The sequence below is a fragment of the Propithecus coquereli genome, unplaced genomic scaffold (assembly GCF_000956105.1).
Source record: "Propithecus coquereli isolate 6110/MARCELLA unplaced genomic scaffold, Pcoq_1.0 Scaffold247, whole genome shotgun sequence".
In the NCBI taxonomy this organism is placed as follows: domain Eukaryota; kingdom Metazoa; phylum Chordata; class Mammalia; order Primates; family Indriidae; genus Propithecus; species Propithecus coquereli.
Genome location: NW_012148030.1, coordinates 1,225,673 through 1,242,629, shown reverse-complemented (window position 1 = coordinate 1,242,629; position 16,957 = coordinate 1,225,673). Strand labels below are relative to the sequence as shown.

The following is a 16,957-nucleotide window of genomic DNA, read 5'->3' as shown; positions in this document are numbered from 1 at the left end:
TTTAATACACATTAAAGATAATACATAAATGACCAAAATAAAAACGGTTCAGCTGTGTGCTAATTAAAATAATCCTAGATGCTATCAACAGTGTCTACCCCACTCCTGAGAATGATAGCCATGGTAATATTAAAAGATTAACAACGTTTCCATTATGTCTGTTTTGCTCTTCCCTATTGTTTAAGCCATGGCTATCTCATTGGTTGATAAGCACATACCGTATTTGCTTTTTTATTATAAAAGTATTATATGTTCATTGTGGAATACTTAGAAAACACAAATAAATAAGGAGAGAAGATTAAAAATCGCTCATAATTTCACTATCCATTGCCTCTGTCTTTTTCCTGTGAATATATATTTCCTTTTTCATTTACAAATATCATAGACCATATCATGCAGTGTTTTGCAACCTGTTTTCTCAAGTCATAAAATATTAGTTATCATTTGTACTCTAACTTATTGCAAGTTGATGGATTTCCCACCTCTGAGTATGGAGCTTTGAGTGGAAATTTTACCATAAGTTCATGTCAGACTTGGGGACATTTGTAGCATTATCTGAAGCGGGATACAGTTGTGTTTCTATTTCATTGTAGGGTTCTTGGGTGTGACCAATCTCCAAGCCAACCAGATTGAAATGACCAGCTTGTGTGCTCAGTGGCAGATGCAGCGTCATGCCACAGCCTACAGGGTAGTTATAGAATCCCGCCAGGGTAAGTACAATCCATCACCTATGTTTCTGTTAAGCACTCCTGTACTTGGTTCTATACAAATCACTGTAGACAACACACAAGTAACGTTAGACAAGAGCCCTTTTCATGAGGAAGCAGTTTGTATGGTGGTCAATCATGTAGCACATGGAGTCAGACCGGCTGGTTAAGGGAAGAAAGGAAGGGAGGGAGGGAGGGAGGAAGTAAGAAAGGAAGAAAGGAAGGAAAGAAGTAGGCAGGAGAGGGAGGAAGGAAGGAAATAAGGGAGGGTTTTTCTCATCTGTTAATGGATATAAGCATAGTGCCAATTTTTTTAGGGTTCTGTGAAGATTAAGCTGAGATAATTCACTTAAAGCACTTACAATGGTGCTGTGCACACAGGAAGCACCCAAGAAATGTTAACTGCTATTGGTAGTAGCAGCCAAATAGCCAGGACTAACATACATTAAAATTGTATGGACTGTAATTTTGGTACTCAATACATAGGGATCAGGCTTGAATTTAATGTTTTTCTAAGTGTTTATTTTTTGGGGGAGGATAATTGGTGAACAACAGACTCTCATTCTGGAGAAGGTTTAATGCATCTACACCATGATGAACAAGACCTTCAGCTCTACAGTTCACAAGTACGTCTAAGATTTGGGACTTCATTCCAAAGTTGAAACACTAAAAATGTCTCCTTGTCTTCATTAAAAATATCAAGAATAACATCAGAAGGCTGATTTCAGAAAAAAAAATGAGTATCATCTGCAGTCTTTTAATCCTCTTTTCATATGTTCAGAATGAACAATATTCAGAAGGTTAAATCAAATAATGAAAATTACTTTTATCAGATCTGTATAAACAATAGAAAAGATATATCTTGTTATTTTTGTGGGGATTATAGCAAACACTCAAGAATCCCAGATGATCGTTCTTTTATGTTCCAAACTTGGTAGTTAAATTGTTTAAAATTTAGTCCATTCTTTCTAGACAAATGATCTTGGTTCTCCCATTTTAAAAAAGCACAAAGCTAATTAGTTGAGGTCTGGAAAACCTGGGTTTAGTAGTCCGTATCCCAGGCTACTACATTCAAAATCCATAAATCTTACTTTCAATCTGATCTATAAAGTAGAGAACACAGTTTAGGAAAGTACTGAGAGCATTTGGAAATATGTCCCCTGTAGAATATGAGCTGACATAGGAGGAACATACTAGAAGAAATTCTCACCAAACCCAGCCAAGAGATTGTCCCAATAGACCTGCTGGGGCACAACTTCCTTGATTGCTTGTGCGGCATGTCAGCATCCCTCCGGCTTGACATGGGCTAGACATAAGGGAGTAGCTCTAATCTGGAATAAGCATTGAGGAAGAGAAAGTCAGGACAAGTCACATGGATTCTGTGGTTTTGTCAAATATGATTTATGGGATGCTTAAGCAGAAGTAGATAAAGCATACGCAACTATTTGAGAACAACTACAACACCTTGAGGAGTCATGTTTCATATACCTCTACAAGTTATACATTAGTATGGAAGGGTTGACATTTAGTGGTATTTGTTAAGCCTTAAAAAACTACTAAGTGTAATAATCACACTCCCACACTACTCCACCATACTTTTATCCTTTTATATCATTTAAGAAGTTGAAATGAAGGGACTCGGGTTCCTGTGGCTATTCATTGCCTTTCGTAAAGATTATAACTATATCAGTTGACACAAAGATATCTTAAAACTGGCTTCATCAATGGAATTAGCAAGATTCATAAGTACTTTTTATTAAATTCTTTTAATTGAGCATATTTGCAAAGCAGCAATGAGATTTTTATCATAGCATATGATTGATTTGTCTGATAATGTTGAGCCAGTAATCTAAAACTGCAATAAGCTCTTTCTGAAGCCAAGATCTTTGCTGGCAAAGAACGTGAGTCCACATTTGCTTTTTATCTTCAAGTTAAGTTAACTTGTACTGCCTCAGTATTATTTTTTAAGCTGCCAGAAACCTTTCGACTGAGACCTCATAGTCTCAATTAAACCGGAATGAACAAAAGTATTGTTCAAATTACTTCTCATCAACATTCACAGCTGAGAGATTTATGAGCAAAATTAGCCTACATCTCCTTCACCCAGTCGTCTTACTGAATATTCTTTATCAACTGGACAGCAAGAGATTGTAATTGACAACTTCGAAAAGGAATGTTTGGCGGGGGAGTGAGTGTTAGGGTGGCAGTAGGGAATGTGTTTAGATATTTTAACTTATACAATTTACATCGAGAAATATTCTTTCTACTTTGGAATGGGGAAGAATTAGGTGGAGTTTTACAGAGAAATGTGGTCACCATCCCGACTTACTGCCTTTAAAGGACCTGTGTTAAAATGCGTCCATTCTTCCACATATTGCATACATATGCTGCTCCTGTGAAAATTTTAGTCCTCCCACTCCAGTCAAAGGAGATACTAGGGAGAAATGGAACCCAATTCCTCCAGGTATTGGAGAAAAGCTTTATTCTAGGTTGATCTATTTCTAAATGCCTCTGTCAAATTCCTATAGTTTGACAGGTAATTTTTCCAGTTTTTCCCCATATGTGTTCCATAGCCTGATCATGTGTACTTTTATTCCGAGATGAAATCAGTGGAAAAGTCTCCACTATAACCACAACTGCTGGTCAACTTTCTTCTCTGGGCTTCAGTTTCTGTAAGATTACTTCATTTGAGGTTATTAACTGAGGCAATATCCAAAAATGTCTGAAGTTTCTGTGAGTATAGTAGTCAGGCTGTATTATTCAGGTTTGTTTGTTATATACACAGAAACCTAGATGTAAGGAAGTTAACCAAAAGGGTCAGTGTATTGGCTAATATACTGAGAAGTCCAAAAGTCTCTACCTTCAGGCACATCTGGATCTAGGTGTTCAAGCAATGTCTTGGAGATAAAGCCGTGTTCCATTTTTCTGCTCTGCTCTCCTCTGCCTTCATTCTCAGCCAGGCTCTGTGAGTCAGATCTAGAATTACACCCTCCCACCTTCCAGCTTAACAGTCTTGGTGAAAGAAGAGCTTCTCTTTCTCAATAGTTCCAACAGAGGTCCAGGGACTGAGTCATATTGGCCTGGTTTGGGTCACAGGCCCCTAAATCTGTCATTGAGTTCAAGGGCATGAAATAAACCAGCTGTCTGGACCTGGTTGTCTTCCACCCCTGTATCTGGTGGTGGCAGTGGGAGGTAGAGGTGGTATTCAATCCTCCCCAAGCCATAAAGACCAAGAGTAGGAAGGAATGGATTCAAAAAAAGAGAAATTAGATTAAAGACAGTCAAAAACAACAGATGTCCTCTACCCATGTAAATATTATGACAATTTTATGGCCAAGAAGGAAAAAAAAAAGATTACCAGAAGGACAAAGTCCTCTCAGGAAAGACTGAAATAAAATCTGCTTTTCAGTCAGTCATGGGCTTGCCAAATTAAATTATAGGCTTTTGGTTAATTCTAGGACAGACCAAAGTGAGAGATTTTGGTTGGTCTTGGGTAACTCAGAACGCTGTGAGAGCACCCATCACTTCTGCAGATGTTCTGGGGCTCTGTTTCTCTTGCTTGCTGTTTTTGAGTAAACTTGGGACCTAAGGTTGGAAGTAGTGTTTCACTTCAAGTTCATGTATTTTTTATGCCATGTGGGCCCCAATACTCCATTCCCTCCCTGATCCTCATAACTTGGTGAACTTCTTTACAGCCTACTTAGAAAAAGTTCAGAGGATGCTCCACTTGTCTTCTCTGTTTAGGTGTTGAGATGTCAATTTTGCAGTATTATTCATTGACAAAGATAGAGAAATGCAGCATTATGGAGAAGCTACCTTACCAAGGACCAGATACAAAAAAGAAAAGAAGAAGAAGAAGAAGCTCATATGGAACAAAACCTATTTTCAAAATTAAACTTTTTGAAGCAGTGACATTATGATTGGGGGTCAGGGTATTTGAGAGACCTGGGGAGTGTAAATATCCTTTGGTTGTGGACCTCAGTATCTACTTGTAGGACATTTTGGTAAGTCAAGTTGATGGCATCATTATGAGCATAATAATAATTCAGAGAGTATATTTAGCCTTGCTTCATAAGAATGAGTGCATAAATAAAAGCAGAATTTTTTTCCCCATTCCAAAAAAATAAATTAACTTTCTGCTTTTGGCATGAAGGATTGGGGAAATTAGTCATCATTTGATTAGTTTAAATGTTTTCCTTTAAGGCAAAGCCATTAGACCTGAATTGCACATGCCAAAAGCAACATGGATACACCCCATTCATGTAGCCCCTCTTTGCTAGTATTGGGAATCAAACTGATACTGTTTGCCATTAATCTTACAGTGCTTGTTCCAGTTTTCTAATGGTTTATATTTAATAGATGCTTTTTAGTGGTAAAATCTATTTATCTTCTATTTTCAATGGTCTTTAAATGCATGAGTATCTACATGAAGTAGGAAAGGACAGAAAAATCCATTTCTAGAATTGGTTCCTGGAGAGTCTCTGGAAGCTTTTGTCGATATAGAGTAATATGATCCATGCATAGGATTCAGGCAATGTTTGTGTTACAGGTGCTCACAGAAGCTTCCAGGATGCTCTAAAGACTTGTTAAGTGTTAGAAAGAAACAGCTATTGTGGGATTCCGAGCCTGGGAAGCAAGCTTACTGTCAAACTCCTTTCACAGTAATACATCATTTCACAAACACTTTAACAATTTTTTTATCTCACCATTTTATATAATACATGGGAAAGAAATGCTTAGACAGTATTTCATTCTGAAAAATAAATTAATAAAGATTGTATTATAAAGTTTATTTCTGAAACTCTTTAATATCCACAATATATAAAAATAAATTTAAAATTCCATTTAACAAATGGCTTTAATTTAATTGTATTTTTAAAGGTCAGGATTTGTCCATAGACAAAATTTAAAATAACATGTATCATGTTTATTCTGATATATGCACATTGTAATACACATATATTTAGCTTCAATATATGCATATTAAGATATAAATTGAAATATAGGTTTGATACTTGAAAAATAGGTAAAAGTTATTTGACATTTTTGCATTTTACTCTTAAAAAGCAACTGATCTGTTTTTAGATTTTTCTATATTCTGTTTATTTTTAATAAACTCCTCTGCAAATAACATTTTGAAGGAGTGGACAGTTCTTTTTTAACCACTAAAAAATATGTGTAATATATTTAATCAATGCAGTTTTTAACACTAGTTTTTAAATTCCTGGAAATAAAGCTTTATAAGGTTTTGATTAAACAGATACAATTTTATGAATCAGAAGATGAAACTAGAGGGAAATTTGAATAATTGTTTTCACAGTAGCAGTGATTTTTCTTTTTGACCAGTTATCCATTGTGGCAAAAAAATAAACACTCTAGGCCTATGGAGAAAAACCCTTTTAGAATTCTTCAGTAATTAAAGCCACCAAAGTAGGCTACATCTAATGGAGTGATTACAACACTGAGTCATAAGGACTCCTCGTCTAATCTCCTCCAGCCATCATGTTTGCATATTTACTGTGTACTCAGCAGCTCTCAGATGCTTTCATTTTGAAAAATTAGATATTTAATTTATATTGTTTTATGATATATTAGTAGAAATTAAAGCAACATTCTCTGAGACTAGGCTTTTGAGTTCTAAATTCAGGGAGGTAAAGTGAAGTTGGTTAAAGTGTACGAAATACGGTTAGATAGACAGTGGCCCCCAACCTTTTTGGCACCAGAGACTGGTTTCATGGAAGACAGTTTTTCCACAGATGGGGTGGAGGTGGGGAGGCGGAGCTCAGGAGGTGATGCGAGACTGGGGAGCAGCTGTAAATTGTAAATACAGATGAAGCTTCTTCGCTGGCTCACCTGCTGCTCACCTCCTGCTGTGCGCTCCCCTCCTTCCTAAGTTTCATGGAAGTCAATTTTTCACAGATGAGGGCCAGGCGGGGTGGACGGGGGATGGTGGAACTTTGCAGCCAGGTCCCTAACAGGCCACGGACTAGTACTAGTTCACAGCCTGGGGGCTGGGGACTGCAGAGATAAAAGAAATAAGTTCTAGTATTTGATAGTACAGTAGGGAAATTATAGTTAAAAATAATTTATTGGGCCAGGCAGTGGCTCACACCTGTAATCCTAGCACATTGGGAGGCCGAGGCTGGAAGATCGCTTGAGGCCAGGAATTTGAGACCAGCCTGAGCAACTTGAGGCCAAGAGTTCATTACCAGCCTGGACAACATAGTGAGACCCTGTTTCAACGAAAAAGAAAATAAAAAATTTAATGAGGTGTGGTGCCACGTACCTGTAGTCCCAGCTACTTAGGAAGCTGAGACAGGAGAATCACTTTAGCCCAGGAGTTTGAGGTTGCAGTGAGCTCTGATGGCGCCACTGCTCTCTAGCACTGGTGACAGAGTGAGACCTTGTCTCAAAAAAAAAATTATTTTATATTTCAAAATAGCTAGAAGAATTGTAATATTCCCAACACAAAGAAAAGATAAATGCTTGAGGTAATGGATATCCCAGTTTCCTTATTTGATTATTACATATTGTATACAGGTATCAAAATATCACAGGAATCCCAAAAATATGTACAACTATTGTATATCAACAAAAAATACCTCAGTTCTGCTACTTAGTGTAAGGAAGGACTTGGAGAGGTTCTTAACTTTTCTGACTTTCAGTTTCTTGTATTTAGATTGGGGATAATTATAAATGTTATAAGGATCAAATGAGTTAATACATATGAAATCCTTAGAATATTGCCTGGCACATGATAAGCACTTATTAAAGGTTGGTTATTATTAGCTTTGTTGCTGTTGTTGCCATTTACCAAGCACAGAACCTGGCATATAGTAAGCCCTCAAGAAATGATGAATATAATTAATCCACCTTTTCCAGACTCCAGACCCAGGGCCAGTACTGGTTCTTTCAGGAAAGGCACAGCAATTTTGCTATGGATGTGGTAACGAAGAAAGGAGCTAGCAGTTAGTAAGGTCTCCCAAGTTCTTTGTGCCTCTGTCATGGTGGAGAAAAAGAGAAGATGCTATGTGGAATTGGCTGTCTATGTATGACACATCTCCTTGATAGACAAAAAGAACCTCGGAACCAGGAATCGGGAGGCTGAGCTGTATAGCGTGTATTCCCCCAAGCCACTTAAGCACCATACCTTTTTCCTTCAATTGTGATTTTAAAAGAATAGAAAAGGATTTTCAGAGTGGATGCAAGGAGTTGGAGGGCCTCCTCTGAACTCCCTAGAAGTCTTCTTTGTAATTGAAAGAGATCATGGGTATCAGTTAAAAGTCAAGGCTGAGAGGGTGGATATCGGGCAGTCTGGGGACTCTCGGTGGTTCTAGTGCTGCTGCAAGCTCTTGCTTGCAGTTGTGGCAGCTTTGAAAACAGCCTGGACCCATGGATGGAGCTTCTGAGACCCTGGAAATCTACCTCCTGGACCGAAGGCATGAGGACTGCCTGGAATTCTATAATTTATTACTCTATGCTTGTATCTTTAGACCACTGCCTACAAGGGCATCATGTTTAATGGTAAAGAGTTATATAGAGCCAAAAGGATGTATCCTTTTATGTTAATTTGTAATCATTTGACTGCGTTTTGGAGAATCATGTTGAATAAAAGGGAGTTCAGATTTTTTAAAAAAATAAATACCCTCACATCCACACCTGTCCAACAGATCAATTAACATGTGTGCATATGATTATGTGCATTAATAATTCTTCATTCAGTAGATGATTGATCTCAGGAGTCTTGTAATAGTAAGTTTCATTTTTGAACTTGTAAAATGCGATTTTCAATCAAAAAATATCAGTGGCTATCTGGACTCTTTGGAAAAAGATACAATACTTCAAACAAGTATAACTTATCCGGGAGTTATTTGATGTATATGTATTAAGCATTTTAGGAGCAAACGGATGGCTGTTTTTTAAAAATAATTTCATATGCATATATATTGTTTTGTTTTTATTATAGATACACAAAAACGAGAATCTACTGTGAGTGGAGGGACAACCAGGCATTGCTTCTATGGCCTCCAGCCTGACACAGAATATAAAATCAGTGTTTATACAAAGCTCCAGGAGATCGAGGGACCTAGTGTGAGCATAATGGAAAAAACACGTAAGTTAAGTGTGTTCTCTCCTGATCCCCTTCCCCGTGAACAAACGGTATTTTAGGCATCCTGCTTTGGTTCAAAAACCTTATTTCATTTAGAAAACTATTAGCTACTGCTGCCCAGGACTATATGTAATGCAAGTTTTGCTCTTCTTATCCCAGCTCAGAATTCACTCCATGTGGCCCACTGATGTCATCAGGTTGGGTTTTTTTTCCATCCTCCATATATGTTTCACAAGGGACTATAAGGCCACATGATGGCAAAGCTCTTGAAACAATGACTTATATTGTGATCCATATCCATAAGGAACATTTGTGGTATGTGGAGTGCGAAATGGGGTTTGAGGACTGGGTTCTGACATTAAAACAATGGCATACTACCACAGCCATGAGGGTGGGAATGGAGCCAAGATGTTCCAGCTGGCTGACCCTAGAGTTATTGCCTGCTTAAGAGGCTCTTGCACTTTTTCCAAGCTGGCTGCAGATCTGATGCAATGAAGGAAAAGGCAAAATATAAAATTAAAACAAAGCACTTTTTACATGTTCCAAAGAGCAAGGAGAGTGTCAACTTCTTGGAATGACTTTTAACCAAGGATTCCTGACCCAGGGGCCACAAACAATACAGTGGTTTGAAATGTAGTGAATTCTGGTGGGTACTTGTGTGCTTAACTCTATGTCTTGAACTTAAACTTAAAATTCCTGGGGATTTGTGTCTGAATAGGTAGTGGGCAACGGGCCTTCTGGGTAGCCCCTCTATCGTGTATATGGCATTTAGAAGGAACGACTGCCTACGTACAGATCTTCCAACCTCTCTGGTGTATGCAGAAAAAAATCTTCAGTGTGTGACCTTTAAAAGTAGAGGGTGAAATTATCATAAATTGAATCATCTAAGTTTTTTGTAATATAAAGACTTTATCTTATAACAACTGACATAGTCAACATTTTATATTACACATGTATTTTTGAGGTGTAATTTACATACCATAAAATTTAAGTGCCATTATAAATGTAAAATTCAATGATTTTTAGTACATTTACAGAGTGGTGTAACCATTACTACAATCCAATTTTAGAACGTTTCCATTGACCCAAAGAATCTGTCCTGCCCATCACAGCCTCCTTGCCCACCCTCAGCCTCAGGCAATCTATTTTTTTTTTATTATACTGTTTCCTTTTCTGAATATTTCATATAAATGGACATAAATAATATGCAGTCTTTTGCATCTGGCATCTTTCACTTAGCATATGTTTTTGAGGTTTATTCATGTTTTAGAATGTTTTAGTAGTTTGTTTCTTTTTACTGCTAAATGGAAATCCACTTTATGGTTTGTAGATCATATAATTTTGAAGTTAATAGTGGCCTGGTTGTATACATGATTTAGAGTCAAACAGGTTTGGGGATCTGCCCCTTTCTAGCATCGGGCAATTTGACATCTCTGAGCTTCTTTTTGCTCATCACGAAAATAAAATACCTACTTTCTTAATTCCAGTGGTGGCAGTAAAGATCCAATAAAAGAGTACCTGCTAAAGAGCTTTTCACCTTGTATCTCATTAAACAAGTACTTTTTGTCATCACTGTTACTATCTTCTTGGAAGTCACTGATTGAAAGCCATGGGGATAGATCTCACTATCAGATATGTTTTCTCTGGGCTATATTTTTTGTTTTTAAGTTTTAAAGTATTTTTTGAAAACTCAGAAGATCCTACAACACAGAGCTCATATATCTTCATGGTGTCAATCTACTGGAACCAACTAACTGCTGTCTTCTTAGACAGTGCATGTGCTCTCGAGTTTGCTGACACTCCTTGATGTTGAGGCTAAGTTCTTTGCTCATATTCATTATTCTCCTGACCCCTAAAAACATTTGCATTTGAGACTCCATGTCTACTTCACCTCTCCTAACCTTAACTTTCCGACTGTTAACTACCAACCCAGGGTTAAAATTCCAATTTGGATAGCTCTGTTTGATGTAAATATTTTCCTTGTGTTGGAGGCATTTGTCTTGTAGTTTCCACCCATTGGCTCTAGTTCAACCTTCTGAAGCAATGCAGAGCAAGACTGTTCCCTCTTCTATGTGACAGCCTCTCACATCCTAGAAGACAGGGACCATCTGTATGCCACATACAAAATATAAACTCGTGTCACCAGTTCATTGTGGTTCTTACCCAAGAGATTCTTTGGCCAGATGTTCTACCCAAACATATTGATCTGGCTGCCATAGTCTCTCGTTGATTTGGTTCTTGATTTATTGACCTAACTTAGGATTTGCCTCAATTTTCCATGTTAATTAAGATGCATAATTATTAAGAAGACCGGCTACTTCCCCAGATTTTATGATGAATAACTCTGGCTTCAGAGGCATTTTATACTTATTAAAAGAAAGTTTTTCAATGCTACTTGTAATACTAGGATTTCTCAAATTTTTTTTTTATTTTTGAAACTTTCTAGCTTTAAAAAATTGACTTTAAAAATAACAGTGATATATACACATAATAGTACAACAGAAGTGTATAAAGTACACCAACTTCCCTCTTTCTCTATTCTTCCTTTCTAGAAATACTTATTTTTACTATCTTGATTTCCTTTAAGAAATTTTGCCATATCTATATAGATATCTTTTATTTTTCACAAATTGGATCATGCCATTGTATTCTGTGACTTGCTTTATTTCACATAATAATTAATCTTGGATATTTTTTCATTTGGTAATATTAATATATAGTTACCTTATTCTTTTAATGTTGAATCACTTTACTTAAATAACTTTATTTTATTGGATCTTAGAATTGGAAGAGGCCTTAAAACTCACCTCTTCTAACCTTCCCACCAATGAAGAAATTCCCTTTACAACATTCTCAGCAAATGCTCTGTCTGTCTGAGCTCAAATACCTCTAGCCAGGTGGTATTTAACTATCTCCTGAGGCCGGACATCACCTCTGTGAAGGGCTGTGATTAGTAGAATGGTTTCCCTGAATATTAAACTGGGATAGTGAGAAGAATTTTCTCAGATTTTCTTAAATCTTTAGTGTCCAACAGAAATTGGAAATGAATACATAATAAAATAATATTTTATGTTTACCTAGTGACACCATAACTTCCTGGTGCTTTGCCATGTGAGCTGGTATGAGAATCAATACTCTAACTGTCCCCAAATGGTTAAACCGAACCACACCTCTGCATAGTACGTGGACTTCTCATCCCATATGATCTAGGTTGAAAAGATCCTAACATACTTTAGCCTGCCAATGTTTATATTTGGTCCTCAAAACCAAAGCACATTTTCTGGAGATAATCTGAGCAGAATAGAGAGTAAATCAGACTCCAGTGGTGACCAACATCCTGGGGGATGCAGGGTGGGAAGGGGGCAATGTGCTATTGAGCAAGGATTGATGGTCAATCCTTAGCTAGGCAGAATGGAAATGAAGTTTATTGTGCATGTGAAAGTGGCCAGATACTAAATCTGAAGTGGGTTGGCAGGATGCCTGCCTTAAATCAACCTTAGATCCACTTTGTAGTTGACGGTTTGACTGCCTTGACTCCTGCTGGGAGAGCTGAAGTGTGGCAAAATGGCATCTCAGCCTTCAGTCTGAGGCTGAGAGGATGGATGGAGTCAGATTTCACAGGCTGTGGCTGATTTATAGTAGTTCTTAAATTCTCAAAGAAGACAGTTGTCAAAATCATTGACTCTTCTGAATAATTATTGTTCCATAACCTCCCACTCTTCCCTACAGATGTGATGGGTAATTAATGTTCTTTCTTCCTTTCCTTTACAGAGTCACTTCCTACTCAACCACCAACTTTTCCTCCAACCATTCCACCAGCAAAAGAAGGTAAAAGAATAATGCAATAACGATGTCGATGTTTAGGTTGGTTTTGTTTATTTGTACATTTAAAACCAAGGTGTTAATGGCAGATATTAGTTATGATACCTATTTTTCTCCTTCATACAAGTGCATATCAACCATGAGGGACCTTAAAATATCTATTTAATAATAAACTCTGTACACAAAGAGTGGATTTTCTAACAGAATTGCTTAATATTGATTTCATTAAAAATATCAGAGTAGTAAATGTTCACCAAGGAAGAATTAGTTACATAATTTGTAAGTAAAAATCCAGTTTATAAGTCTGCAGACAAGGTTATGGTTTCCCAGCTTGTGGCCGAAATGTCTTTTTCAGTTGTTTTTTCTGTCCTCATTACGGCAGTTCCTCATCACCTTTTACCTGAGCCATTAGGGTACCTTTTTAAAAAGCCCCCCAACAAATGAATGATTCTTAATTTTTTAAAAATTTCATTAATGAACCTTTATTCTCAAAGCTCTTATGCTAGACATGGGAAATACAATAACAATACATGACTGCTGCTCTCTGCTTATTTTCAGTATTGAAGAAAAATAGGTGCTTACCTAGATAATTACCAGTCAGGGATATGAGTTATAAAATAGAGATTATACTATGGTAGCCCAGAAGTGGGAATGTTAATGCTGCTACAGGTTAATGACTCATAAAGGAGGAGGAATTTGATTTACATTTTGAAAAATGAGTTTACACGCAGCATCATAGAGTGACCCAAGTACTAAATGTGTTTGGGGAACCATAAGTGCTTTACTGTGGCACAGAGGAAAGAGTGGGGATAGAGTTAAGAAGTGGTTTGTATGCCAGAATGAAGAGTTTGGGCTTTGTCCTGTTGGAAATGGAATGCAATGAGAAATTTGTGTGAAGGAAGGGTCATCTGATGAAATCTGTGTTTAAAAAAGATAACTTTGGTGAAATGGGGAGAATGGACTGGAGGAAGGAGAGGAGAAAGGAGAGCACATAGTTGGAAGGTTGCATTGGAAAAGTTCTTCCATTCATCAAGCATTTTACAGTACCTATTGCAGTAGTACGAAGGATACGATGAAAAATAAGGAACTTATTTCCTGTGTGACAGGAACTTTAAGCCACACAGGAACTTAAAGTCAATGGAGTCAAATGCTGCAGAATGAGAGACATAAGAAAGCAAAGAAGCAGTGAGAAAAAAAAAGGCAATGAGAAACTCTAATAAAGCTCAACTGCCATCCTAACATAGGATGCAAAGTCTTCACTGATCAACTTACTTTGCAGTATCATGTCCCAGACTATGTTATGTAATAGCAAAATTGTACAACTCAGTGCTCCCCATACACGTTTCATGCTGTTCTGCGTCTTTTAATGTTGTTCACTCTACCTGGAATGCCAAATTCTTTCTTTTTCCGCCTTCATATCTAGACTTCTCTAGTCTCAATATCTGTGGTTATTCTCACTATTGGAACTGAAAACACAACCCTAACAGATGAATTTACTAATTAAACACTTCTGATGCAGATATTATATAATTCTCTCAGGTCAATATTTTTCTTTGTAGCTAAGCATGGATATTCAGTAAACATTCATGAATGCTCATGGAAGACTTTTATGCAGTTTGAAGAGTCTGTGGGAAGAAGGGTCGACAAAGTAGAAACATTGGTTCTGAAGTTTTCATTATCATGGTTTTAGATGGTGGAGCTTTTGCAACTTGAATGCAATGGTTCATTTTAGGCTCTATTTGTCCTGAGTGCATTTAATTTAAAAGTCTGTACAGGCCGGGCGCAGTGGCTCACGCCTGTAATCTTAGCACTCTGGGAGGTTGAGGCGGGCGGATCGTTCTGAGCTCAGGAGTTCGAGACCAGCCTGAGCAAGAACGAGACCCTGTCTCTACCAAAAAAAAAATAGAAAGAAATTAATTGGACAGCTAAAAATATATATAGAAAAAATTAGCCGGGCATGGTGGCATATGCCTGTAGTCCCAGCTACTCGGGAGGCTGAGACAGTAGGATTGCTTGAGCCCAGGAGTTTGAGGTTGCCGTGAGCTAGGCTGATGCCACGGCACTCGCCCCAGGCAAGAGAGTGAGACTTTGTCTCAAAAAAATAAAATAAAATAACAGTCTATACATTTGCATTATTAAAGTAATACTGAGTATATTTTTAAATAAAATTTTCTCTCATTTCGAAGGTGAAACCTGATCTTCATTTCATCTTGTCTTGGAAACAAAGGACCTGGTTTTCTTTTATAAACTCATAATTAGCAGATCTTGTGATTCCTTTCAGTTTTAAATTCCAGCCACAAATTTGTAAAATTTTATAAATCACAGAACTCATGAGAACAACCTCACCAGTCTGTATTGTCCCTAGAGTGTTACCTCACTCAGAGATGGTTTATTTTACATTATAAATAGCTTTAAGGGAATGAAGTTGTACTTAATAAAATAAAAACCAAGGGACTGTTTTTTTCTTAAAGAAAGGAGAAAGGCATATTATCTCATAGAATATTTGTGTGCAACTGGCCTAAGATTAAAAGATTCAGATTACTAAGAGTAAATTGTTTTCCTCATCATAAAACAGCGTTAACCACAATGATCTACACTTTTATAAAGAGGAAGAGAGGCACAGATAATCTGAAACAGCACATGATACCAAAAAAGAATTTTTAAAAAATGCTTTCAGTGGAGTAGATTTCTGTTGGTGTGGGTTGTTTTGTTTTTCTCTTTTTGCTTGTTTGATTGTGTTGATATCTTTAATATCTACTGATAATAGTCTTCCTGGAGCTACCATTAATGTGCAGTTATTCTCATGTATCCAATGTGTGGCAGAAGGGCAGAGACAGAATTTTTTGAGCAAGGCTAAAATTAAAGTTTGCTGTGGCCTCAGCCCAAATGCAAATCCAATTGCAGATTAATCTGCTTCCCTTGTATCACATGCCTTCCTTCTGAGTTTGAATCTCTCTGACGCCAACTTACTAACTCAATAAGCAAAGGACAGGATGCGCAGTGTGATAACTTGGCCTTCCTTCCAATCAGTAGGTACCAGACAATGTTGGCTGATGCTTCTGTCTCCAAATCCCTTTGGTCCATGTTTTCCTATTCCCTCATTTTTATTCTATTGGGTTGAGATTAGTGGACTTTTTTCCCCTCTCCATTTCATGCACAAGAGCTTTTTAGTCATGAATAGGAACATTGGGTATAGAATAGAAATGGGGGTGAAGAAGAATAATGAGCAAAAGTTTGGAATATGAGCCTTAACAAATCTATACCTTTCCTTTGGCAAAGAGCTTTAGTTACCAGAGGGCAACATTTATCAGTCTTATTGGTGTAATAACTGCTGTATTTTCTTTTGATATCTGACTCAAAATTATTGTTGATCTTCAGTATGTAAAGCTGCAAAGGCAGATCTGGTGTTTATGGTGGATGGATCGTGGAGCATTGGAGATGATAATTTCAATAAGATCATCAACTTTCTGTATAGCACTGTTGGAGCCCTGAACAAAATTGGCACAGATGGAACTCAAGTAAGGCTAATCGATCAATTATTAATTCATTCTATATATTCAAAAATTATTTCTCCAGCTCTTATTATGGCTATTTGTCAGGGATTATAGAAAAAAGAACTATAATGATCAGATTCAGCCCTAAATGAGGGGATAGACAAGTCTGTGTTTGGAAGCAGTTATTAAAACCTGGTGGAGCTCCAGAGGATGCTACTCCTTAACAGCTGCTGCATTCAGCAAACTAAAACAGGGTATAAAGTCCATGATAGGGGATGTTTCTTTTATATTACAGGGTGGGATGTCTTCTACAATGATATACATAGTATTTTCCCTTCCCTCAAGGACATTAAAATCTTGAAAGGGAAAGGTTAAGGTCACATATTACCATAGATCAAGCAGAACATGAAACTAATTTATGTATTTAACAAATACGTATTGAGTATTTCTTATGGCCAAGCACCATACTGTCATAATGAATGTCAGTCAAGATGCCTAAGTCATACTGCTCATATTCTTCAAAGTAGGAGAGAAGGGAGAGGGACAGATATAAATAGGCAAACAAATAAATTCACAAGATAGGGATGTGAGCTATGAAAACCGAGTGACGTGACTTAAAGATGTCAGTGGGGATTATTGTAAATTGTGTATGAGAGTTATTTTAAATTATGTGGTCACCAGAGGCTTCTTTGAGGAGGTGGCTTTTGAAATGAGATGTGCACGATGCCAGGAAGGTCAGAGAGTAGAATTTCCAGACAGAGAAAATAGTAAATGCAAAGGACCTTAGATGAGAATGAGTTTTGAGACTTCAAACACCAAAACTT

At 37.2% G+C, this 16,957-nt stretch overlaps 1 protein-coding gene across 1 annotated transcript in view; it reads left to right on the top strand.

Moving 5' to 3' along the window:
- The window catches only part of COL14A1 (collagen, type XIV, alpha 1), a 220,417-nt gene that overhangs the window by 104,004 nt on the left and 99,456 nt on the right, over positions 1 to 16,957 (top strand). Inside the window, exons 19-22 of the mRNA XM_012646547.1 lie at positions 594 to 710; positions 8,674 to 8,820; positions 12,589 to 12,645; positions 16,018 to 16,233. Of these exons, the coding sequence (XP_012502001.1) occupies positions 594 to 710; positions 8,674 to 8,820; positions 12,589 to 12,645; positions 16,018 to 16,233 (537 nt within the window). The remainder of the gene's footprint in view (positions 1 to 593; positions 711 to 8,673; positions 8,821 to 12,588; positions 12,646 to 16,017; positions 16,234 to 16,957) is intronic.